This window comes from Vidua chalybeata, chromosome 1 (assembly GCF_026979565.1).
Source record: "Vidua chalybeata isolate OUT-0048 chromosome 1, bVidCha1 merged haplotype, whole genome shotgun sequence".
Lineage (NCBI taxonomy): Eukaryota > Metazoa > Chordata > Aves > Passeriformes > Viduidae > Vidua > Vidua chalybeata.
The window spans coordinates 40,100,505-40,127,967 of NC_071530.1; the positions used below are offsets into that span (position 1 = coordinate 40,100,505).

The 27,463-nt window shown below is 41.2% G+C and overlaps 1 protein-coding gene across 2 annotated transcripts in view; it reads left to right on the forward strand.

Annotated features, from left to right (window-relative positions):
• The first annotated feature begins 743 nt into the window (after positions 1-743).
• RBMS3 (RNA binding motif single stranded interacting protein 3) overlaps positions 744-27,463 on the forward strand; it is a 701,764-nt gene continuing 675,044 nt past the window's right edge. The window contains exons 1-2 of one of the 2 annotated variants that reach the window (XM_053943264.1): positions 744-847; positions 1,534-1,724. In XM_053943264.1, the coding sequence (XP_053799239.1) occupies positions 1,545-1,724 (180 nt within the window). In that variant the 5' untranslated portion in view covers positions 744-847; positions 1,534-1,544. Of the gene's footprint in view, positions 848-1,484; positions 1,725-27,463 lie in introns of those variants that run through there. The other variant, XM_053943265.1, reaches the window with a different exon arrangement.

Genomic DNA, 27,463 nt, shown 5'->3' on the forward strand with positions numbered 1-27,463 from the left:
ATAAAAGGGGATCATAAAGTACCTAATAGTCACCTGCTTCCCAAAATATCCTGGGACAGGTTCTCTCTTGGCTCCTGAGGATGTGCCCTGTGGTATCTCTGCAGAGTGGGTAGTCGCTGTTGCAGAGGTCAGTACATGCATCAGCTGGATGATGTATAGATCAGATCTTTGCACTGCAGGCTCTTAGGAGATCTTTCCAGTTAACTTCCAGAGAAGCTGCTCCTCAGGACAATGTGGTTTTATATTTAGAAGTGCAGACTGGTCACCTGATGGTGTCCTGATTTAAGAGTGATCAGGTCTGTGCTCACCATTCATCTCGTTGAAATGAAAAGGGAAATAGCTAAAGAGGTGGCTTGACTCTGGCACCACTAAGAAATTCTTGTTTTGGCATAAACCACTCTTAATGAGATTGCATTTTTTTCCCTATCATGTCTAACTTCAGTCTGAGAAGGAGAATAACACAAAGAATAAAGCTGTCGAGAGTGAACTGCGGTCACAACTGATTTAGCAGCTTACACGCGATTTTTTTTTCCTTTTCTCTTCTTTTATCTGTGTTGATAAAATCGGAGAGCCGGTGGCTAGCACTGATTTAGATTTCCAGCCTGGATTTGTTCCTGTTTTTCTCCTTACTTCAGTTCTCCTTGTGCAGTGCTGCGTGGCGCTGGCAGCCTGAGAGAGAGGGAGCTCCAGTCACACGCATAGACTCAGACCGCTGAGAGGAGATTAACATCAAGGAGCCCACATTTGCAATAGCGGGTGGTGCTGGGGGGAGAGGCGAGGGGAAAATAAAATAAAAGCAACAATCGGGTAAATGCTCCTCTCTTCTCGCCATCAGCACCTTGCACAGGTCTGAAATCGCTTGTTTTGCTTTGCTGTATTGCGCTTGCCTGGGCTGTGGAGGGAGGAGGGGGAGGGGAGGAAGGGGGAGGTTTAACTTTTACTTGACATTACCGGGTTATTGTCACTTCCCCCGTGTTAAACCCCGGTGGTTTCCCCTCGCCCCCACCCCCTCCCCGGGCTCGGCTCCCTCCAGTTAACTTTGTTCAAAGGGCTGCAGCCGGGAGGGCTTGTCCGGGCCTGGGACACAGATAGCGTAAAGTAAATAACCACCACAATTAGGCTGGGGCCGGGAGTTGGTCTTCGTGGCGAGAGATCTGCTTAGTTAGCGTTTGCTGTTTCGGGGCGATTGAAGGCCGCCGTGCCAAGGACACGCACACGCACACACACAGACACACACAGTCACTCTTACACACGCACGCTGGATACAAAAGTCTGGAGGATCTAGGGGAGAATTGCAGCCGCCGGATCGGTGCAGCAGCCGCGGCCAGAGCCATGCGTGTCACGGCCTCCTGAGAGGGGAAAAGGAAGGAAGGGAGGAAGGAGGAAAAAACAAAAGAGAGAAAGAAAGAAAGAAAGAAAGAAAGAAAGAAAGAAAGAAAGAAAGAAGGAAAAAAAGAAAAGAGGGAGAAAGGAAAGCAGAAGAAAGACGCGGGGTGGTGGAAAGTGTTTGCCTGCTTTTGTCTCGCAATACAGTGAACTGGAAGATGGAGATGGATGTTAAGGGAGTTTCTCCGTGCCCGGAGCCCATCCCCCCGGCGGCGGGGTCTGGCGGCTGCCCGCACCAGCGCCCGCACCACCGCGATGGGCAGCCCGCGGAGCCGGCCCCCGCCGCCGACAGCGGCCACCCGGAGCGGAGGCACGGCAGTGAGAAAGAGGACAAAAAGGTAGGTCCGCTCCGCCGCCGGCCGGCCGGCGCCGCGCCCGCCGGAGGGGCCGGCTGCCCGGGGCCGCGCTCGGCGGGGCGGGCGGGGCCGCTCCCGCTCCCGCTCCTCGGCGGCCCCGGCCGCGGGCAGCTCCGCGCCGCCCTTTGTCAGCGCGGCGGCGGGAGGCGGGGGGCCGGCGGCGGAGGTTGTCTGAGGACACGGGGGCGGCGGGGCGGGGAGCGCGGGGCCGCCGCCGCCGGGCCCGGGGCGCCGGGCATTGTTCCGCCCGCCCGCCCGGCGGGAGCGGCCCGGGTGCCGCCGCCAAAGTTTAACCTCACTTCGAGGGGCCGCGGCCGGCCCTTCCCGGGGCCGCTCCCCTTCCCTCCCCGCGCCTCGCCTCGATTTCCAGCCGGCGGCGAGGGGCGAGTCACTTGGGGGAAGGAGCCCGGGCGCTGTGTCCCTCCAGCCCTGCTGTGTCATTGCGGACCGGGGGACGGCTGCTCGCTGCCGAGTGAGAACCTGCGGGTGACGGAGTTGAGCGAGAAATGGGTCAGATCGCACCCTTTGGTGCCGATGTGGCTGCTGCTGGGAGAATCGGAAAGTAGGGAGGATGGGATAGAAAAAGGTTGCCATTAAGATAATGTCAGCGGAGTGCATTGATCAGTGCTTTTGTCTGTGGGCACTGTCTTCATTCATTTTTCTCGGCATGGGTTTGCTAAACTGAAGCCGATGAATTCTGCTGTGTCTGTAGGTCTGTGACAGGCAGAGACTGATAAATGTGTAAGTTTCATCGTAATTCGGTGATGGTTGCAAGGTGTGATCCGTGTGTGCTAGACAGTAAAACGCATCCGTTTATATTTTATTGAAATACGAGTAATTATCTGAATGCACAGATACCCCCAAACAGATTATAATCCTAGAGTAATGTATAAAAAGAAATGTTGGCTTATACTGGATTTGAGCCGTGTTTCTTCAACTAGTTTTACTATAGTTTGGTTTTGTTACAAATGTGTAAGAGAACAGTAGCACAATGAAGGAATGTAAGCGAGCAGTGCAATAAATCAATGCAACAACTATGTTACACCACATATCTGCATGACTAGTACTCCAGTTGTCATGAGAAAGATTTCTCATGTTGTATTTTTTAAAATTTGTATTTTTAAATGTAGACTACGAGTTTTCAGCATTTGCCTCTTACACTTTTAGGTTTGTTACTGTTTGGTAAAATATGTGCTATTGTTTTAATTAAAAGAGGGTATCCATGCTGGATCATTTAAACAGGGCCTGTACAGTTTAAGAGGGTGGATGCAAGGGCTTTATTTTCAAAATGGTAACTGGTGGTTTACATATTGTGATAGATGAACACAGAATTCCATCCCCTTTGAGTTTATGAATATTTAATTCTGTCGTGGCTGCATGTTACTGTACGTTGCTGAATGATTTGTGTGTGTATGATTCTTTCTAGGATCTCTTTCATTGCACTATGCTACTTACTAAACTTAAAATTGTTTTATTTCAAAATAATTAAAATGTAGAGCCAAGGTTGCCATTTACACATGACTTCGTTTTGCCACTGCCTCAAGAATTTTAAAACCCTGCCATCAGCAGAAATCCATGCTCAATAATTACTTTCTGATGTACCACACAGTCTAATGTTTTACCAATCATGGACATGAGGAAGGCAAAGAAGGTGTGACTCAAGGTGAATGAACACCAAAGAAGGCCTGATTCTCTGTGGTGTGGCTAATTAATGTGTTTAGACGATTCAGGATTGCACTCTTATTCTCTATCTGCCAGCATTTTCTGGACGTGGAAACAAAAGTACTACCTCTTTTTTTTTGTTTTTGTTTTTTTGTTCTATCTATAGCCATGCTAAAGTACTGTGATATATTCCTCTTTTTTAATTCCACTATTAGCTTTTCCAAGTTTGCCATCGCCAAGGTTGTTGCAATGACTAGCTTGTATTTTTGGGATGTGCTGTGATATTTCAAACCTCTCTAAATGTATGTATCTTTTCTGGATGCTGTCCCAGGACAACCAGTACTTCTTATTAGTGCAGAACTATTTCAGATATCTGGTTAAGTACTGGCAACAGAAATATAATGAGAAGGGGAAAAACCATTAGAAAGATAGCAAAATCCAACACTGTTGTGAAAAAAACTCAAGTCTACTACAAAAATGAGCTCAAGCATTTCTGGAAATATAATCTAAGAACTTTCTAAATTGATTGAAATAACTGTACCACTGTTCTTTTGGTCCTTATACAAACTTCCCAGGCACACTGATACTTGCTGGAAGTGTAAGCACTCTACATGGAAATTGTAAAGGACATTAGAACCTGGATTCCTGACAGTGTGTAATTATGACTACCTAAATATTAAGACCTTGCAATGCCTCCTGATTTCACTGTCAGATTTGCTTTTGGGGATCATGCTTCAATTACAAAAAAATCTTATATTTAATAATTGAGCTCCATTTCCAGTGGACATAAAAAGAGTTTTACTTCCATCTAAAAGGAGCTGGGTCAAATTTATATTCTAATAAGAGTATTTTTTGTCACTGCCTCCAAAAGGAACATCGAATTAACCAAAGCAAGTATTTTCCTAAGTCTGTGGAATTTCAGTAGAAGATACTACCATAGTCTCACTTACATGGATACTGACGGTTTTTTCCCTGCTGTATATTAGTTTGTTTGTTGTTGAGCTTCAATAAAATTTTGAAATGTATGTAATTTGAAATATATCCCACTGTCTTCAGCTGGGATGCTGACATGCTGGAGTGTGTGCTTAAGTGCTTTGTTGGAGGAAGAACTAGGTTACTTTTCATATATCTTTCTGTTGAGACCATCTCTGACTGATGTAGGAGAATAGAAATTATGAAGATTGACTTTATAATTTATTAAGTATACAGTACTTGGTGCTTTAAAGCCTAGTTGCCATTTGAATGGGAGAAAATGAAGCACAAATAGTAGAATGCAAGATTTAGAAAGCTAATAGGCTGAATCTATGTGGATAATATTTTTTCTCTTAAAGCAAAACACATCAAAAATATTTTTCAACACTCCTACAATGTTTTCTGTTATTTTAGTTAAAAGCATATAGGTCTAATCCTATATACAGAAGCATGTTGACATTCTCCAGTATGGCAAAGTGAGTGACTGGGGGAGAGAACAACCTGCAATTCTGGTTGTTCATTCCTGGCTGGAGGTGCAGCTGATGCCTGTGACAAGTTGTGTGGGTGGATTGTCACACCATCTTGCCACTCCATGACTCGGTGCCAATGGATCCAGGCCCCTAAATTGTACCAAGGAGTCTTTCCAGCTTATCCTGCAATGATTGCATCTTTACAAGGATCAGCACATGGAGCACTTTGGGAGTAGAAGGCAGCTTTGCAGTTCCGTTGCAAGCTGGTGACTATGGGTGAGGTTTATGACAGGATGGGTAGAGTTTTCCCAGAGGTGATACCCTGAGCCCTGAGCTAGGACTTTCAAGCCCTCAGCTACAGCCAGTCTGTTACAGTGTTTCCATTTTCCAAAGCCCCCAAGCTCTTCAAAAGTTGGTCTGAGGTATGGATTTGGTAATGTAATGTTTCATACTGAGGAGGACTCCTGTAACTCTGGTATGCACAAATCATTTAGTACAAATGATCTACAAGCACCCCCAGAGCTTTCACTTTATACCTACATTCCAGATATAAAACCATCTGTGAAATAGCTCCAAAGCAAAGAACTTTCTGTGCATTTACATGGAAATGAGCACACTGAGGTTTTAGCAAAACCAAGCTTATGTGGGCTGGCTACATTGTATTCTGGTTCACAACCAAATTGCCGGCATTTGATGCAAGAGTTCTGAGGTGTTTTGTGGTCTTTTTTGTATGTTATTTCCCTGGATGCTCACCTGTGATAGTGCTGTGTGATAATGGCACCCAAATGTGAGCTTCTAGAGGGGAAAAGCTGGTTGCTTTGGGGAAAGGCACTTGGTATTAACTTGGGAATTCTGTTCTGCTGTACACATGATCTGATCATCAGTCTCTGAAAGCCTTCTGCTAGCGTATTTACAAAAATACTGCTATGAACTATACAGTGCTTGTTCACTCATCCTCCACAAGCAGTAGGTCAGGAATAGTGGAAGACACTTCAGAGGAATTATTTTTTAATGGTTTCTCTTATGTATTTAGTTATGTTTGACTTGGAAAGCCAAATGTTACTGTGAGTTTACATTTAGGGAGAGAAGGCTCAAGAAATGCAGTTTATGCTTGAAGCATATGGTGGGGGTTCTTTCAGGGGGTAGATCACTCCAGTCTCAAATCAGATGTGCTTATCTTACCTTAGGCAGTTCCATTGTGAACAGAAGAGGAGTTGTCAACCACTGTCGTGTTTCCTGGAGATCTGATTGAGTTTTCCTTTGCAGATAATCTGGACCCATCCCATTGAGCAATCAGAAGTTAAGAACCAAAAGCTGAAACTGAAATCAGTATGGGGTGTGTGGGATGAAGAAAGCATAAATAGAGAACGCTGCTGGTTGCTGATGGTAGCAGCTTCTCCTGATAATAGTGTAAAATGCACCACCTTGTATTAGTTGGAGTTTCAAGTACTGAAAGCTTTGTGCCAAGTGTATCATGGGCTATGGTTCTGCCAAGATGTAATGCAGGCATAAATAATCAAGGTCAAGGTATGTATAGATGGTCAAATTCTTCACCACACAGATATGGCAGAAAATTATACTTGTGGCTGTTGCTATTCTGAGAGTTTGATGTCAGACAGAAATTCAGGTGTATGCTTAAAGTGAGGACAAAGCTGGAGAATAATGTGTCTTTGTCTAAATCATTGGTAAGAAGATTTCAGAAATCATTCCCCAGCCCAGCAACATCAACTCTGTCTTTTTCAGATCCACTCTAAAGCACCTGTTCTTTATTCTTAAGTTGTTCCTATCTGTGCTGTGGACCATCATGATATTGGTATTGATCTGCAAAGTTCAGTTTCTTCCTGATGAAGTGGTCTGAAAAAAAGTCTGCACCCTGTTCTTCCAGAGTTCCCAGAGCCTGGTGGCTGCCTGGGTGGTCAGCCTGACCCAAAGCCACAGACCCAGGGTATTCTGAGTCCCTCATATTCAGATATTTATCCTGCACATTCCAAGATTACAGCTCTGGGCCAGGCTAACTCATGACCATATGGAGAGACTCTTGGACATGTGTTCCTGGAATGGCTGCCCAAAGCCAGAGCGCCTGCAAGGTGCCTCTGGAAGGGAGGTTTTAGTCCTTTGTATTGCTGATGTGGGCAGCAAAGCTGTTAACCCTGCCATTAACCTGTTATGATGAGCAAGACCCAAGAGCTATCTGCTTTGAAGAGACTAAGTAAAAAATTCAGATTAAAAAAAAAATGAAAAAGAGGAAATTCACTATGAACTGAAAGCCTTGCTTTGCAGGCAGGTCTACTTCTGCATTTTGATGCATTTAATGTATCTGCCTCACTCTTCTTTTTAGTGAGAAAATGAATCCTTAGATGAACCTAGGATTGTGCCTCTGTTACAAAATTAAGCAGATGCGAAGAAGAGAGAGAAAGAGATAAACTGTTAGCATCTGAAGTCAAGAATAACAAACTCATGTTCTATTAGACATCAAAGAATCCCAAAAGGAAACAAGATATTGGGAACCAGACCTCATCATTTTTATATCTCCAAAATTACTTCTGCCTCGTATTTTGGGAATTCCTTTTACTGCATGACCAACACGCAGGTCAAGGGTGGCGATTCTCCCCCTCTGCTCCTCTCTTGTGCACCCCACCTGGAGCACTGTATCCAGCTCTGGAAGCCCAACATAAGGAGGACATGGAGCTGCTGGAGTGAGTCCAGAAGAGGCCACAAAGATGATCAGAGGGCTGGAGCACCTCTCCAATAGAGACAGGCTGAGGGAGCTGGGGCTGTTCACTGGTCTGGAACAGAAAGCTCTGGAGACCCTAAGCAACCTTTCAGTGTGTAAAGGAGGCCTACAGGATAGCTGGAGAGGGACTTTTTACAAGGACATGGAATGACAGGATAAGGCAAAAGGCTTTAAACTGGGAGAGACAATTTTAAATTAGGCATTAGGAATAAACTGTGTGGGAGTGAGGCACCTGGAAGAGGTTGCCCAGAGAAGTTGTGGATGCCCCATGCCTGGTTGGATGGGGGTTTTAAGCACTACAGTATAGTTGAAAGTGTCCCTACCCGTGGCAAGAGTTTTGGAACTAGATGGTTTTTAAGATCCCTTCCAACACAAACCACTTTAGGATTCTATGATTCTATGATATGGGAAAAAATCTTACCTGAAGTAGATGTCAACAGTAGGACAATATTATTCTTACACTAAATACAAAATGCAGCACTGTACCAGCTACTGAGAAGATAAATAACTGTATCCCAGCATCTGGAATGTGGAGAATGTGTGTTTTATGTTAAAGCATAAAGTTGGAGAGTGAGGAAATGACTTCTGTGATTTGCCTGTGTCTGTGTTAAAACAATACACATGATAGTGCATGTGAATGATTCTTTAAAATTTTACCCAATACTGAGATTTCTGAAAGAAGAATATGCTATTTAAAATAGTTGTCCTCTCAAATAAATTGTATGAGAAATGTTTTGGTGAAGTTTACTGGTCTTGCAGCTGTTTAAATTTTTCATCCAACTGATCAATAAGTGGATGAAGCTTGAAAAGGTGATCAAACTCTGGTTCCTGGGGTAAACATATTCATTGTAATAAAGAGATTTCATGAAAAGTAAATACTGCTTAGAGTTAATACAAAGTGAAATTAAGTGCATATGTAGTTGATTAGGTAACAAATCCAGGGACATAAACAATGAACATCATGGGTGGAAGCTGAACAGTGTTCTTGAATCATCGGCAACACAACCACAAGGTTTGTATGCAGAAGACACAGAACTGACTCTGTGGTTAAAGGCAGTTCGTCTTGGCTGCAGAAGGGTTGTGAGGATTCCTATTTGGAGGAAGATGCAGCACTGAAAAGGGCTTTGTTATCGCCTCTTGAGCAGCTGGGACGTTGCCTTGACTCAGATGTAGAGGTATGTGTTCATGCCTATGTGCCGAGACTGGAAAGCAGTCCTATTCAGGACTGCATACGACAGCTCAGAGCTTGGCCAGTGCATGGCATATCCTTCCCACTTAAGTAGAGCTTGTTCTCAAAAGCCCAGTATTCACAGGAGCTCCTGGCCAAGAGCTGAGTGCCAGCTTGTAACAAATCTGAGGCTTCAAACAATGGATAATCAATGAAGCTAGAGATGAACAATGCCCATGTTGTTGCATGCTATTCCCAGTGTTTTCCTAGATGCTCACAGTGTTTTTAGGCCATCTCTATCTGTGGTAAAAACTTACTGTCTTGTGCTGAATCCTTACGGCACAGCAATTTTTACTAGACTGAAGTTTCAGTTTACTTAATTGCCTAAGCTAAGAGAGATGTATAGTTACTGATGTGTGAAGTGGTTCAGTTTTTCTTTGGTTCCATATTTGGTTGTTCTCTGCCTGGCTGTAGCCGTGCTGCTCATATAGTGACTGGGATTGTTTCCCAGCACCTTGTGCTAGGTGGATTTTTGTACTGACTCGCTGCCAGTATTGTCCGGCAATGGTATAAAAAGTTGCAGAGTCTTAGTAGAGTTATTGTTTTCTAACACCTTGTCTCTGAAAATACCCAAATAGTAAAGAAAATGGGACTACAGCTGCAAATGGGAAAAGTAACAACAGGACCACTGATAATAATTTCCATAAAAGTAGGGATCAGATCAGGTTTTAGTGTGATGTTTAAATGTGTAGAATGAAAAAAAAAAAAAAAAAAACAAAACCAAACAAACAACAACAAAAAAAAAAAACCAAAAAAACCAAAAAAAAAAAAAAACCACCAAAACTGGATCTGAAAGGCAATGCAGATGTTCATATTCTACAATAGTTTCTTTCCTTCCTCACTGTCATCCTTTCTGCATGGTTCTGAAATTCTCCTCTGCCTAGAACAAAAATTTCTGTTTTATTTCAATTCTGCACTTTGCATTCTGTGATACAGGGGCAATATATATTGTTTCAGGAACTCTAGTAACCAGTGCATCTTAACTGGGATAAAACAAGACATTTGGCTCATAGTATGGACAAGGACAGTCATGTATAAAATGTGTTAGACAGCCATGATTTACTAGAAAAAGTGTAATTCTTCCATGCCTAATGGCTTCTGCCATGTGTTTAAATACAGCTGTTATTTTAATTATATATTATATGAAGACCAATCTTGTTATAGAAGCAGAATAGGAATAGTTTCCTTGACTGAAAAGCAAGTGTTGGGTGAATCAAAATCACAGACTCAAGCCACAAAGCTTGGTTAACACACTTAGTGTTCCTGGGCTTCAGAGTTCATTCCATTGAACACCTTGTCCTATTACAGAGTTACAGAGTTTGTTGTCTCCAAAAAGCTATTTGACATAAGTTATTCAAAGTGATAATGTGATCAGCAAGTGCAGGGAAAATAAAGGCAATATGCCCCCCTTTAGTTCTAGACCATCTGCAAAAGATTCTTACAATTGATTGGAGAATTAAATGAAAATACTGTGGAACCCATGCCTGTTCCATCAGCACAGAGTCTGTGTTAACTGATTTCAACAAGTGCCTCAAGCACCACTGGCATCTCCTTTTTGCTATTACCCAGGGATGGTTTTCTCACTGAGGTTATTACTGAGTCTGTACTGATTTTTAGGAGACCATAGCAGAAAATCTGGTTTTGGATCCAAATTAACATACTCAAGGTCTTTGTGGAAAGGGAGTTAAAGAGCTAGTATCTACCAAAGATAACTTTTATGGGCTATTATATTTAGCAGCAATTTTTGTATTCAACATAGTATAAATAAATAGGCATTGTGCTTTTCTATGGATTCAAAAAGAGTAGTTTATTGCCTTGAGGTAGTTACTGTGTGAATCAGACATGACACAGGAAGGGTGACTACAAGTCCTCAGAGATGGGCAGGTGAGCATGATGTGTGGAGGTAGGTTGTAAATAACGTCTGCTCTTCAGGTGAATTAATAGTGAGAGGGAGTTGATGTGGAGGGGCAGAGAGGGAGTAGCTGGAAAGCTAATTGAAAGCAGTAACTTTTGAGTTGGGCTAGAAGAGAGAAGTTTGTAAGGGTTGTGTTTTGAGGCAAAAGAGCTTTATGATGTGTGCACTGGGTCCATGTGGAGTTAAGGAAGCACACAGCAGAATTCCTCACCGTTCGCAAAATGCCTGCTGAGGCTTCACAGACATTGTACAGTGCCCTGGTTAGCCTTGTTAACTTTACTGAGTGTGCTTCGAGAACATGCAGACTTTCAAAGTATGGGAAAAACACTTCTAATAATTAATTGGCTTACTCTCTCCCACCTATTGTTTCATATCTAATAAAAGGCAACAGCAAGCCATTGCCAAAGAAAATAGATACAATAATACTTAGTTTAGTTTGGTTTGAGATATGACAGGCTAAAAAGGATCTCCCCAAATATCTTGGGACTTAAATAATCCCCATTTTTTTGTCCTGTCTTACTTCTCCCATCATAGGATGGGAGAAATTAAACTAAATTTTCCCCGATCTAGTAAGTGGTTTCGGGAAGATCGGTCCATTTATAGAGTGCTTCTATATGAACTAATTTATAACTGGAAACATGTTTCAACTTTACTATGTCAGGGACATGCTGAAATTTCCAAGTGATAAAATGACTTTTTCCTTAAGCAGAGCAGCCAGCATCCGCATTATCATCTACATCCTTGCACACATGTTGTGGCACAGGAAATGACACGCCATTATCAGATGGCTGTTAAGAGGGATGCAGGGAAATGGTGAGGTTGCTGGCATGGCCTCAAAGACAGACATCCACAGATGTTCTGTAGTCACTTCAGTGCATTGTAGTTAAAAGGCGCCTGTTGTGTGCTTCGGGAAATTTTTGCTTAAACAGAGAACATTAAAGTTTGGAGGAGGTCATGAATATCTTTCCAAAGGGAGAAGGAAGGTGCAGCAAGCTTAGAGGGAAGGAAAGCCATGCAGGTTTTCAAGAGGAGCAAGGCAGCGAGAAAGAGTCAGACTTCATCTGCCTCCCACAGCAGGGAGGTGGCTAATGCGGTGTCACGTGCTGTTGTGGTCTTATGCAAAGCATAGACTTGTTTGACCTTAAAATGGGATCCAAGGGTGCCACTTCTTGAACTTGTCAAGAGGACATACCCTGTGCAAAAGATTGATGGGTCAATTCAGAGAGAGACCATGTGGAGGTTAGAGCATCAGAGATTATCAAGGTCGATGTGTCTCAGGGAGTCTTTACAAGAAGGGTTACACCGCAGCACTGTCGTGAGAGAGTTGGCCAGATCAGCATCAAAACTGGGATCATCGTGTGCTGGGAAACGCTGCTCGGGGCAGGAAAAAGGCTCTGGGCTCTCTGGTCTGCTCTCTGTTCTGCATGTTTTGCCTGTTGGTAAGATTCAACAACTTTCTCTCTTCAGGCAGTGTTTCACAGTTGTATGCTTTTGCATGCTGCTGCAGACAAAACAGTCACTGAGGTCTTCCTAACCAATCAGGTGATGGAGTCACACTTGTACTTAATTGCTGCTGTTTTAGAGTCAGACTTAGCTCCTCACAGCAGGTTATCTGTTTGGTCACGCTATCCTATTGACTGTGGTATTATTCCCGGTATCCAGAACTATCCACACTGCAAATTCAAGCAAAACCCATGGAAAGGTGTCATTCTACAATGTCAGTCTGCATTTCACAAGTGACTGTGCATGTTACCTGTGATCATAGCATGACACCTCTCAGTCACACACACACATCTGATGGTAGTAACTGGAAGAGACTAGAGACAGTAAAGTTAGGAAACCATAGCTAACAAGTGCTTATGTGTTATGTACTGTGTAATATTAAGAACTAGGAGCAGGAAGACACAGTGACACAACAGTTAACAGCGGCCTAAAGCATTACTGTCTTATTTGCTGATAGAGATGACTTGTTTCTCACCTACACAAAGGAAAATTATAGATGAATCTGTCACAGGTAGAACTTTTGCCATTTTTAAGACTCAGGTCAGTGCAGTTACACCTGTTGACACACAGTTCTGTGGTATCAATAGTCTCAGCATACAGTGTGGTCCTTGTTTTGTCATACATCTGTGGCAGAGACTGTCACAGCTACCCAGAACACTGTGAGAAGTACAGAAGTTCAGTAGCCAGGGTCAGGACCCCTGAAAGGTGATGTGAAGATCACTGCAGAGAATTTAAAAGGTGAGCTACCAAATGAAAAGTACAGAAATGAACTGTGCTAAGCTACCAAGCTACTCTGTACACAAACAGAAGTGTATGTGTTGTGCAGAGTAAAGGCAGAAAATGTTGAGCTCTTTTTCCAACTGACACTTGTTATGTTATCATGGTGCATAAAATAATGGGGGAGAAGCATACTTACACCAGTGAAGCAAAAATAATAAAACTCATATTTAAAAGCCAAACCAGTGTAAAATGCATAAATGCACCAATGGGATCTAGTGATAAATTTTAGAGGCTAAGTTACAGGAAAGAAGAACAAGGCAGTTTATCCTTTTCCCTCAGTTAGCAAGAATGAGGGAATGCGACCTGCTTGTATGGCAGGCCACTGCTTGATCTGTAGTATCTGGAGGCACATTCACCACAGGTAAAATACTATTACCATACTCCATTTGTGCAGCTGGTACTGGATGCCAATGCAATACTGGCCACAGAGAGGGACAAAGTCTTATCTCACATCTGTAGTCTGTTACGGTCCTCTCTTCTGATCTCCTTCCAAACTGGTGCCAGAGTGTGTTGGCAGTGCTCCTGCGGATTCTGCAACAGAAAACAGAGACTACACCCTTGCCATCACTATTACTGTACCTCTCTGATGGCACTTCAGCATCAGCCCAGAAGTGTAAGGATCAAAAGGACTAGTAAATTATTAAATTTAAAAACCACAGGGTTTGGAAAAATGATTCTAATAATCTAGCAACATCTTTAAAGCTGAGATCTAATATTTGATTTCGTGTAGGCTAAGGACAAATTTTGTGCCCTACTAACAAAGGAATTTCACCATGTTTTTCACAGGCATGTTATATTTTACTGACTTTAAATGATTTATGACTAAGTAAAACTTGTTACAAGTAGAAACTATGCATGAGGGAGTTGAGAAGTACAAATTGTTTAAAAAAAATCCAGAGAAAGATGTACTAGCAGGTTAAGATGTGCATTGTCAGTGCTCTAACAACTTACAGAATTCTTGCATTTACATACTTAGGAGAATGAGATTCTGTAGTATCAATGGGAAATTGAAACCCATTTCTATTCTTCAGAGCTGTAAGAGAATTGTTTTGAGCAGTATAATTTTGGGAGTAATTTCCACATTTGGAAAAGAAGAAGGAAGGAACATGGACAGGTCTCATTTTGAAATAAATCTGAGGGTTTAAAGTTTACTAAAATAACAAATTTACTGAAAATTCGTTGTTCAAATCTTACTATGTTCCACGCAAAACCCTCTAGAAAGTCCCTTGATGAGAGATTTTATTTGGGATTAGGAGTTATCCTTCCTTGGAGCAGGAGAATGCTGTAAATCTTCCATGTTGTTCCTGTATGATTCTGTGCTGGAAAATGGTTTGATGGTTTTTAAAATGAAATGGCATCTACAGAGAGTTTTCAGATGCACTTAAGCTCCAGCAGTTGATATGAATTACCTGACAATTGTCTTAAGTGAATGCAACTATAAATAAAACTGCAGTTTTACATACTTGCATGATCAGATCTTGGAATTCTGAGTTTTTGAGTGAGAAGTACTATCTTCCTTTTTGTAATTAAACAGTGCTGCTACAATGAAACCTCTACACTTACATGTTCATGTAGCACTAAGTATAATATTTCAACAGTATAAAATTGCATACCCTACTGTATCAAAAACAGTTGTAGAACTCAGGAACACCAGTGTCCTGGGGATGTGATACCTAATCTGAATCTATTTTTGGTAATAGACAGTTGATATAAAGTGTTAGTGTAATAAAGGAACAGTGTTTTGAAGGACCTTAAAAAATAAATGTATTTTGAAGTGGGAACTGTTGGCTAACTTGCATTTTCCAAGGTTGATATATTTAAAGAGGTATTTCATTATAATACAATATTTCAAATTCTAAGTAGTCTTTTTTAGAAGGGAACAATGTCAAGTGTTGCAGTTGATAGCGTAGCCTTAGCCTGCACAACAGATTTATAAGAATGGAATTCTTTGTCCTCTTGCTCTTGTTGGAGCGTCAGTTTGAAGAGTAACACATCTGTAATAGAGTCAGGTTGCTTTTGCTTTTTTATCAGCAGCTGATGGTGACACTCTTAAGAAAGGGCCGAATTCATACCTACAAATAAATTTATCAACAAATATGAGCATACAAGACAGCAGTTCAGTCATAGTTCACTTTCATTTTTTCTCTTTTGTGCTAGGGAGTAACTTTAAAGTGTCAGTTCTTTCAGCTGAGTGTCAGCCTTTTAATAATTTGCTGCACTGTGTCAAACCCTTCAGAATTACCATATGTTAGCTGTTTACCATGTCGACTGAAAGCGTGCGCATTGAACTGCTCCCCTTTGCCCTACCTGTGTTGCTCCTGGTGACAGCCAGGTGATTATTTTAGCTGACAATTCAGCCACCATCAGGAATGCCCCAGGTGTATTTGCTGTGGCTGTGCAGAGTCTGGGAAGGTCAGTCAGTCACAGAGCCAGGCAGTGGGAGGAATGAGGCTGGGTGGTGGATATGCTTGGCAGGCTGGTTAGTGAGCAGGAAGACTTGCAGGCCTAATCCCTTCCTTCCTTGTCTGAATAGTTAGGCAACCAGGAGACAATTACACTGCAGGTTGTGTGATCTCCGTGGGAATTTGCTTCTGAGAAGTCCTGGCTATGGAAGCAGGAGAATCTGTTTATCCTAATGTCTGCCTGAGTTTTTAATTAATGCTACCACTATAGGATGTTATCACCCAGCAGATATTTGAAATACTATAATAACCCTAATTTTCCTTGTCCTCACTGTCAAAAAGAAGAATGACAAAGGGCTTTACTCATGGCAAATGTTGTGTTAATAATGGTAATGTGCCAGTGTGTATCTAGTTTTGGACTGTAGCCCGTGGCTGGTTCCTGACTGTGAACCGGAGCTTTTGCTGGCATTTTCTTGTGTCTGACATTCAATTTGGACCTGTACTGCAGAGGGAAACAGTAGTAAGCTACTAACAGAGTGCCAGATAGTAAGAGGATGACAAGTCTTTTCCAGTCTTGTGTGAATGCTATTGAATGAGCAGTCAGTGTGCTAGGGGCCAGTGAGCCAACAAATATGTTCGGTGTTCCCAGAAAATAGTCTTCAGAATAGTAGGAGGTGTGATTATGAAGGGGAAGCATTTGAAAGCTATAGATAGTGGAGTTAGGCAGGAGAAGTGAGCTGGCAGGAAGGCATTTTGAAGCAAAATGGGGCTCTTTGTAAGCCTTTCCTGCAGCATCTCTGCCCATCCAGCTTGCACGTCCCGCTAGCACGGAGCTGATGGGGGCAGGAGACTGCCAGCACATTTCCCTGTGGGAAAAGAGGAATGAAGGTTATAGGGAAGTGTCAAGGGGACACTCACATGGCATGGACACAAAGGGGCATCTCTGCCAGGACTGCAGCTGTAGCAGTGTCCAGGACTGACTGTGTATTTCAGCTGCTTTCGCCAATTCTCTGCATACCGTGAAAGTGAGTTCTCTAAAGCTGAATTGTCTGACAATGTCTCCTTTTATACTTAGCTGTATTATTTACCAATTTTGAAAATGATTCAGTAGGGGATAACTAGTGTTCTCAGATCATGATGGGTCTAGTCATCTTTCCAGAGTACAGCAATTACTGTGTGAATAGAGGTGAATGTGACAGACAGGCCGGGTGCCTGCTCTCTCTAACCTGAGCATGAGTTTTCTCTTGTTTATGTGCACACTTCTTCTCTGTGATTAGCCTCAGTGGAAATGCCATCACCAGGGTCCTGCAGGAAGCAGCAACTTAATAGGCAAAATGGAAGGGGTTAGGTGTTCTTCTGTCTTTTTCCTTTTTCATTAAATAAGGCAAAATACACAATAAGTGAAGTCTGATTTGCATGGAAATTTGTATGCATGTATAATAGATCTGAATGTTAATGTGGGAAATTACTTTCTTTCAACTCAGTGGCCTGTATGTTTGATTCTTAGAATTATTTGTTTTTTTGTAACTTTCTGTAAGTTTCTATTGCAATATAATGCATCTGAATTCCTTGAGAAATGCTCGAGCATTTGTGGCCTAGTAGATAAGGATGTTGTTGCCCTCTGTTGGGAAATATTTTTTATTAAAATCCATTGACATCTTTTTGATAAATTCCTCTTTTCTTCTTCTGTCAAATGTATTATTACAAGGATAACAACGAATGCTGTCATTAAGAAATACCACACATTTAATAGCCATAATTTAAAACTTCTATTCCATAGGCAAATGTCTCTGTGTGCCTGTATGTGTAAAAGCCAGTTTTCATTAGGTTTTGAGTGCAGTTAAGTCTTGGAATGAACTAGCAAATATCCTTTGCTTAAACTTAACAATGATTGTACTTGATATTTTCAGAATTAATTTTATAACAGTTTTCATTATATCGCTGCTGTGTTCTGGGTACAATAGGGCAGCTTACTTGCAGCTGAATTAAAATCTGTGGTTTAATAGCACTTTGCCTTGCCTAGGCAATAAACTATCTCCCACAAATGGAGGTGCTATCAAGGTAAAACATGTTAAGTTAATTCTGTAACAAATCTCTGTGTTGCTGATGGAAAATATTTCAGAAGAATTACTCCCTGCTATGCGTGGGGGCTTCATGAATTTCAGGATAATAACACTGTCTAAGGGGTCTGCTGAAATATACCCTTTCCTGAAGCACTGTCTGAATTCTTCTTGGAAGTATTTGTGGATCAGAAAGTGGCTATGGCCTAACTACACTTTCATTTGCTTTGCTTTAACAAAAGGTGTAATTTTAAACTGACTTTAGGAATTTGATGAAAAATCCTGTGTGGATACACTTAATTCAGTTAAACCTAGCTAATACAAATTTAATATGCATGGCTAATTTATGGATACAAGCTAAGCTAACAGAGTAAGTTTTTAACTGTTTACATAAATCAGTTTTTAAACAGACAAGGAAAAGCTTTCATATAGCACAAGATTGAAAAGATTGGGGCTGTTTACCTTGGAGAGGAAATGAGTCAGAAGTGAGATGATAAAAGGTTACAGACAACGAAGGTGTAGGCTTTACAGTGCAAGAAATGCTATTTCTACCATCAGGGAAGAACAAGTAGCATTCGGTGAAGGTTAAAAGTGACAAGTCAAAAGTAAGTCAGAAGAAATACTCTGCCATATCAGGAACTCATTGCTGATGGCAGTTGAAGTCGCTGGGTAACTCTGAGGGCAAGAGTTTAACAGGGTAGGCTTAGGGACATGATTTAAGGGTCGGTCGATTTGGCAGTGTTAACTGTTGGACTCCATGATCTTAAATGTCTTTTCCAACCTAAATTATTCTATGATTCTATCCAATTGCAATGGTAGAGATTAAAAAAATAAAAATAATGGTGGAAAAAGTAAATGCTTGTTTGTTTGAAGCACCTCTGTTATTGATGAGGTCAATTTTCCCCTATATTTAGCTGCTTGTGCAATCTCTCGATTGCAGTATTGTGTCTGGGTCGATCTCCAGTAGCAATTTCTTGTTACTATACAGATTGCCACAATTGTGCCCATTTCTTTCCAAAATCTCATCATGTCTATGTATTCCCTAAAAGCCACAGCAGACTCTTTTGTGGTCTCATTAGGAATTTGAGTCACTACATTTCAGTGTTTCTAAAGAGCAAATGCCACAAATTTCTCTCTAAAGGTGACTGTCTCTCCCACACATGTGGGTATTAGCAAGTACGTCTGGTTTCCAGAGTATGACATAGGACAGGTTTGGAATACTTTCAGTGTTGCATAATGCTTGGTTCTTGGGAATGGGAGTGCATCATAGGACCAGGTGATTTGTTCATGGTTGTAGCTGCTAATCAAACGAACTGGGATGACAGAACTCTCCAGAGGACTCCTGGCTAATATCACAGTCTAATGGAAAGGCCCCTGAGAATTGCCATGGAGAAGCAGCACAGACAGAGCAGGAAAATTAAGATGACCTGTTCTCACCCGCTGACACACCCTGGTGACTCTAGTCTCTTAGACATATCCTGGCACCTCTTGAACACACTTCCTAGAGCCCAAACAGGACTGTATTTTGCTGAGCAAACAGAAGAGCCTAGAGCCAGGCTTTTGAGTTGGATTTGTGGAGACTATGGGAAAGCCTGCAGTGCAGAGTTAACCAGCATTTCTAGATTGGTCCCTGTTCAGCCTGGTGAGATGTGTGCTACATGGATAAGAGATCTGGAGAGTGACATCTTGTTCATGTGGATTCCAGTCTTTTTGTTGCTTACTGCTTGCTCTGCAGCAGACGCTGAGAGTGTCTCTGCTGCCTCTTGGCTCTCCTTAATCAGCAGCTGCTGCTTTTTATCTCTGGAAGCAGCCTAATCATGTCCCCTGGTAGTTAGCGAGGTTGTTCTGGGACCCAGATGGTACCTGAATCTTCTGTCTCTTTGGTGCAGACTGAACATCATGGCAGCCCAAGAATGAGTGCATGTGCTGTTTCTTTTGTCTCATGTGCTCAGCTAACCCTGCCAGGTTTTTGATGCACACATGAGTTCTCTCACTTTTTGCTGTTTATGATAGAATGAGGTCACAAGTTAGGTCTGAGGCCATTTAATCATTCATTTTGTCTCTATCACTTACCCTCATATCCCACCATCCTTAGTCATGCCTACAGTATCAGTAGACTAATTGTACTATGATGGAAAGACCTGACATGCAAATCTGCCATTGCTCATTATTCTGGCCTGCTTTGTGTGCCAGGTCTTCTGTCTCTCAAACTATGTACTCCATAGAATCACAGCCTAGTGACAATGACCCAGTTATACTCAAAGTCTGAGAATTTCCTTCTATTTTTCTCCCCTCCCCGTTTTTTCCCCTCGGTTTCATTTGGGTTTTTTGTTTGTTATTATTCTATTTTTCTTCATTAGTGTAAGTGAGGGTTAGGCACTGGACAAGAGAGACTCAAGATTAACTTTTTGCCTACTACTTTCTTTTCCTCCTCTCCATTTCTTTCAGTCCCTCTTTGTGGATCTCTGAGGATGCAGCATCAACAGATCCTGTAGACTGGATGGAGAGTTGATGGGTCACTGGGGGACCTGGGCTGGTTAAAAGAATTTTTCAAAAATATTTCCTTAGAAGAATTTCAGATTTAATCTTATTTCAGTAACTCAGAGACAGTTTCTCACAGCCAGATGTGGATTAATGGCAAGCTGAACAGGAGCCTGTTAGTGAACATCTCCCTTGCAGGAAAGTCTGATACCCTTGCACTTTGGCACTTGGTGTGGAGCCAAGACTTTCAGAACGGTGTACGTCCCAGCAGTAAATGATGCTTACCTCTTAGGTCCTCAGGAAAAAGCCTAGAGATTTCCAAAGGTCAGATAGCTCTGGAGAGGCAACAGAACCAAAGGTGTGCAAGCTCTGGTTTCACAGTCCATGGCAGTGTGGCTGCCAGGAGGATGCTCAGCCCTCCTGGAGCCCTGGCCCTGGGAGGCATGACCGCTGCTTGGAGTAAATGACATGTTCCTCAGGCTCATGGCTACTGCTGACATCAATACCAGTTTCCCTCAGGCTCAGAGAAGTGGTGGGGATCACCTCCCTCCCAAAGCAGAAGCCTGCAGAGTGTCCCAGCCATATGGCAGAGGCAGCTTTAAAAAATGTATTCCATTTGTTAAAATACTTCTTCAATCGAAAAGAAGATGAAAGCAAATAGAAAGTAATTCCTGGTGAACATGAACTGCTGTCTTCTGGCTGGCTCCAAAGGGGAGCCTGAGAACAGCTTGCCAGCTGCACTGGGGAGCAACTTCTCCCATTAAAGGGATACAGCAATGCATTTCTCTTCCCAGCTGGCATTCACTGCGGCTCATGTTTATGGCACTTTCCGGTGGAAGCAGAGCTCTCCAGAGGACTCCTGGCTAATAACACAATCTAATGGAAGCGCCCCTGTGCTGAGTGATACTGAGGATGGAAACCTTACAGCTTGCACTGAAAAGTCAGGCAAGTAAGTAAAAGCTGTAATGATTCATTTCTTTCGTGGATGGACTGTAGAGAGGCATGTGTAGTGTACAGTTACAGCTAGGATGACAGTAAAACCAATATAAAACAAAACCGTGCCAGTAAAAGGAACACTAAAAAAATGCCAGTGAAGAGATGAAGCAAAGGTGATACATGGCTCATTCTACAACCAGGAAGTGTTTGTCAGTCTTTCTCATGGGAATATCAGGTTGTAATTCTGAGATAAGTAACATTAATAGTAAAATAGAGTTTTGTGCCTGTATACAAATACAGGGTTTAGGAGGGTGGTAGTTTTAGAAAAGCTCTTTTTTGATGCTTACCTATGGCTCTTTTTGAAATATTGTTTGTACACTAAAACATACACTAAAACATAAGTCTATGTCTTGCATTTAGATCTAATGTTACAATGACTGTAAAATAACCCATTTAGAATAATATGCAATCGAACTCCATTAATATTGTGTTGTAGCCTAAAATTTCTGCTGTAGTGAAGTTATTTTTATGTAAATAGAGAAGTTTGGATTGTAAAGTAAACAATTTCCATTCTGTATTCAGCAACTGAACTATATTTCTTTTTGACACTTTTGCAAAATGTGTTACACAGGATTAGTAAAAAAATCACTCACTGAAGCTTTTATATTTAATTTCACATGGCTGTGCTGACTGAAAGAGGCAGTACTATGTTAGAATACAATATTTTCTTTGTTTGGAGAGAGGGATGTTATCTATGATTTACTTATTTGTGGTTATTTTTTTGTTACTGGGAACGCCAACATTTTGGAGATGAAATTAACAAGGTTGAGGTACATTAAAGAGAAAAAAATGTACAAGAGAAAAATGTGTGCTCCTTTGCAAATTCTGTTGTAGGTCATAGTATAGCTATGTGTCATTCTTTTAGCTGCTGAAATGTAAAGTAGGTGATTGGAAAATGTCTAGGCTTTCTGACTCCCTAGGATATTGATAATCATACTTCTGGTACAAACACTGCATATTATGATCTTACCAACTCAGCCTGCTGCTGATGTGATGCTGGTACCATCAAATTTGAGGCCATATCAAATGTGGTTAGGTGCTGTCACAGTAAATTTAACCCTCATCCATTAGAGAAATAGTCCAGGTGAAAGGTTACTTCCAACATCAAAGTGGCCATTTAATGCTTTTATTTCCTTTAATTGGAAATGATAATCAATGAGAATCATTTATAAAACCTGTCCAGAGTAGTGATTCTCTACTTAAAATGACATCTTCTGCCCAAGGCACCATAATTGCAATCAGGTTGATGCCATATGATTATAAAGGGATTCAGAACTTAATTATGTGTATGGTTAACCTGTTTGCAGTACTTGGCAAATAGACCTAAGCAGGTTTTTTCTTTGATAGGAACTTCATTGCATTTGACCTTTTGTCATCCAAGGATTTGTGTAAAGTATTTCCTTCTTTTGAATTAGGTTCTTGAGCAAAACGTTTCATGGGCCTGCTTAACTATTCATCTATGCTACAATAGCAATTAATATCTGTGTAAATAAACCTTCTATTTTAAATATTAATTTTCTATACATGATACAGCTCAGAGATCCTATTACTAAAATAATCGGGAGCTAGAGGTACTGATTTATGAGGGAGGATTAAAAATACTAAAAGTCTAAAGATTAGCTAAGTGTGACTAGGAAAGGTTTTGATATAAGTCTTCCTCTTGGTTGATTTGTTTGTATTGTATATTTGGCTGAAGGCTTTTGGCTTTGGTTTCAAGAAAGTCAAACTAGATGTTCTAGTCACCCTTTCTAGTCTTAAAGTCCATACATCCTACTTGCCTAGTTCTTTAAAACCTGAAGTAAAATACGGTTTTTCTTTTTGTGGAGAAATATTTTACCCTGCAGAGAAACCAATGGGGCCAGTTGTGCTGTAAGACTTGAGGATGTAAAGAACTTTTGGGTGGTGATGCAGCTTCAGTATGGCAGCTCTGCCACTACATTGTTTTTCCAGGACAAAGCGGAATCTGTGTCAGGCAGTCTTTGTTCCACACAGTGGCTGCTTTGCAGTGGTGTCACATCACTAACAGCGTTAGCAGATCACTCTTTGCTCTGATGGAAAATATCCTTAGTCCTGGCTCTCCTTTATATCAGTTCCAACTCACCTGTATGGGAGTTACTTTGGTTTTACAGCTGTAACAGGGCTAGGCTGCATTTCATTAACTTTATGAAGATTATGCTAAGGTGAAAAAAGGTTTGTGTGGCAGAAGCTTTTCTCACTGATGAGGTTGATTCAACAGTAATTCCTCATATGGATCTGTTTTGGATTTGGCTGCTTCTGTTGGCAGCACAATTAGTTCTGTAGCATCTGGAAAATGGCTCTTCATCATACATTACCATTATAAGAATACTTATTGCAGTATATTATTTATCTGTAGCAATGCCCACTCTTTATTGGGGCTTTCCAATGTAGGAATATATTTACTCTGAAGTAATCACAACCTAAATAATCACTAACTTACCAAAATTTAGAAATTAACCATTATTGCCAACTAGATCCATAGAGAATATTTGATGGCATGGCTCAGAGTACATCAATTAAGAATTGCTGATGAGAATCCAACTCAGTAAGTAACAAATTAATGGAAGGGCAAGCAGTGGAGCTTCTTGCAATATTTCAGTGCTATAAAGCTCCATTTCTAAATTAGGAGAGTGCGCATTACCAGACTTTCCGCTTGTTACTGATCCAAAAATGAATGTTGCGCATTAAACACTATGGGATAGTGTCATCTTTGTGAGGAAACCACGTGAAGAACTGTGCAGGAGAAAGCAATATTTTCTTTGGCAATTAAAAAATAGGTAGCTGTTTGAACCTGTGCAGAAGCTGAAGTGTAAGGAAAGCAGAAGGAAACTGGTCAAAAGCAAAGGAGAATAAATGGAGCTGGGCCTCAATGCAAATGGGGTGAGGAGTTCAATGCCTGGCTTCTATGCCACAGTAGTTAATAATTTTGCATCACATTTTCCTAAAACCTGATCAGCACTCTGAAGCACGATAAACAAATTCACAAAGAAAATGGAGCTGAAGAATTCTGTTAAACAATATTCTGCAGTACACAAATTCATTCTTGGTTTTTTAGCAAAGAGGAGCTCAAAGCATCATGTGAAGCACATCTCCTGTTGGATTTGTTTTAGTTTTCTGTTAGATATTTCTGTCAATGAGTGTAAGTTCTCTTGCCCTCAAGACTTCTGTTGACTGGCAGAAACCATCTGGTTAGATATTTTTATGCCTGTTTAATTGATAATCACGATTGAATCCTGTTGAGAAAATCTGACTTGCTTATTAGTAAACTCTATTTCCCCATTAAACTCTGAAGTCTCGAGTACAGAGAGAAACACATTCCTGACTTGTAGTAAAGCTGACAACCTTTACCTTCTGCTGGTATCTGTAAGTACATCCTCTTTAATCATGGTCTAATTGAGGCTTTGGTATTAGAAGGAAAGAGGAGACTGTAAGAGCCTGAAGGGACAGTTTATCTTAAAATGCCAAAAAAAATTCCAGAGCTTCCTAGCACACAGAGCAAAATGAGTTATGTTCACCTGTCGGGAAGAGAAATTCAGTGGTTATGGTAGACATTGCAGTTCAAATCATGAAACCAGATCCCAGTGATGAGTATAGCTTAGGACTCATGAATGATTTATGAATGACTTTTGCTTTTTAGCTTCTGGAGGAATTTTCTTGTCAAGACTTTTCTTACGCTCTGCCCGCCACCTTTCTGTAAAGGGAAATTTGCAAGTATGACAAAATACCTTGATTATTAGAACTGAAAGTTTAGGGAAAAAAAAAACCCTAAAACTGTAAAAGTAGGAATTTTATCATGAGAGCTAGCAGGAATGTGCCTAAGGCTTTTCTTTTCCTACCCCCTCCACTCCATCTGCATATCTCTAAAGGGTGTGTACAGTGGAAAACATACTGGTCTCTCCTGTATGCCTTCTCCTATATGCCTTATGTTCTTGTCATCTTTCCAGCCTGCTCCAGGTCTAACTGATGTTAGCAGTAGTGCTAAATACCACTGTTAATACTGGATAAATACCACTGTTCAAATCCTGTTTGTAGTATGTTGGGCAGTAATTAAGTTCAGAATGAAAAGCAGGGGAAGGACAAGTTGTAGACTGGGAGGTATCAGGGATTTGAACACAGCAGTGGCTGGTCACAGCTGTCTATTGCTGTCATGATAGTAAAGCAGTAACTTTTAGTTGGCAGATTCCTAAGTTCTTGTTGATAGCTTTTACAAGTGGCCATTGCCTTCTCTCTTCCACAGAAGGTAACTAAACCACATAAAAGGCCATAAAGTTATCAGGAAGCCTGCATCTAACCTGGAAAAAATGTAGGAATTGGAAAGAGGGGGAAGGATAGGTGGTGCATAGCTGGGTGGTTGTCACTGGCCCAGGAAAGTGCCAAGTAATTAAAAGAAGGATCTGTGATCTAGTCCATGGTCAGTACAATTGTCCTGGAGATGCATCTGTACACAGAAATGTGTATGAGGAAATCCTTGCAACTGTAAGCAAAATCCAAGTAATTCCCTGTGTTATTCTGTTGTAGACAAGGGGTTCCTTGTACCTGCATGTGAGCTATGTGGCAGATTTCCCTCTCTCTGACTGGGAGCTGCAATAAGTAATCACACAGCTTCTGGTTGTTCTGCTGCAATCACCCCGGTTTAGATTGCAGCTAAGCATTATCCTCGCAAGGCTTAATGTTGAAAGACAGGTATTTCCAAGCGCTGCAGCATGAGCACCAACATTCCTGTTTGAAATGGATTATGTTTGTGCACGTAAGAATTTTATTTATGGCTGTTGTCTGAAGTGTTGCATCTTCTGCTCTGTCTTCACAAACATGGCATTTGTGTTTGTTTCAGGGCTGAGGGATCTATTTGTAAGGATGAGAATGGCTTCAGTTGGCTTCGGTGGTATGGAAGTTTTTGTAAAGCGCAGCTAAGGTTTGAATTTAGTGTGCAGTAGCCCTGTGTCAAATGGGTGATTCTGCCCCCAGAGTGACTCTGTAGTTCAGATTAGGTGGAAAACAGGGTCTCAGTGCAGAGTAAAAAAGCCCAGGTGAAAATTAATGTAGAATATCTATAAATTGCTCCTTTCCCAAGAAAGGAAAAACCTTAGACAAATTTACTCTTTAGCCATCAGGCAAACAGAGACTCTCTTTCCTTGGATTCCTCCTTATATTACAAACTCTTTGTAAATATTTCTTTTGGCTTTAAATGCAACATTTAATAGTCTTAGTATTTCTTTAAATGTAAATGGACACTTCCTTGTAGTTTGAATGGAACCAGTCATGATGCTGGCTTATTGCTTGCTTTGTATAGGAAATTTGGTATGAGACATTTTCCTCATTGTGGTTTCTTTCTTTCTTTAGTATTGGAATGTATTTTACTTTATTTTATTTTGAACTCAGTAAGCATATGTTCTCCTGAAACCCTGCTGGACTTGATGAGCAGTTTTTCTAGTTAATCCTCAAAGCTCTAGTGCCACTTTTCCCCCTGCCTTCATGATTTTGGTCCCAGTTTGGCCCACTGCATAACAAAAATAAGCTCGAAGGATGTTGTAAATTATAATGGCATGTGTGCTCCCTTGAGAGATAATGTGCTGCTTCATCCAAGTCCCAGGGTACCCTGACACCCATCTGCAAGGGAACTCCTCATCTGCCTAATGTGGGATTAGATGCTGTATGAAGCACTTGCTTTTTTTTCCCTTTTAAATACATTTTCTGAATACTAAATATCCCTTTCTACACCCACATAGCTTACCTCTTTCATGTTGTTTAATAATAACTAGATTATTAGCATAATAACTGCTCAAAGTGACATCTTACATTGTATTGTCAAAGATCCATGTATTAATATTTCCATAGTTCTGATGCTATGATACACTGTAGTACTGCAATTTTACCAGAGATTATTATTTTTATGTCAAAGATCTGCCTATTCCATTTACATACCATACAGTGACACCAAAGCTACTGATAGTGGGCTGTTGTGAAGGTTCTGTAAAGCAATGTGTCAAAAAAAGTATGTAAAAGCATAGCAAACCTTGGAGTGCTTTGATTGCTTCTTGAATTGCTTGAAAAAGGAGAATGAGAAAATTCATTCATGCAACATTCCCCTGTTGTGTATGGATTTGTTTATTTTAAAATTGTTTAGGCCTGTCTTATATCCTTTCTTCTAAGCAATGTGAGTTGGCAAAGGCCAGCACGCCTCTCTTAACTCTATTTTATTACTTATCAAAAAGCCTTTGTGCAAAGATTAACTGTGTTTGCTCTCTATTTGCTATTATTGCCCCCCCACTGTTCAGTAAGTACCCCAAGCAGTTTTTGATAAGATGACAGAAAGGTTGTCTGGTTTCATTGTTGCTCCTCTCAGAATCTCTTGTATCCTCTGGCGAAATGTTATCTTGTACTTTGTTACAGTAATAGTCCTCAGTGATTCAAAACAGGTATTCTTTTGTCTCCTGCCCTAACAATGCATGTATGGGAGAGCGTTTGTTCTCTTTCACCAGCTCTGCTGCTGCTAACAAAAG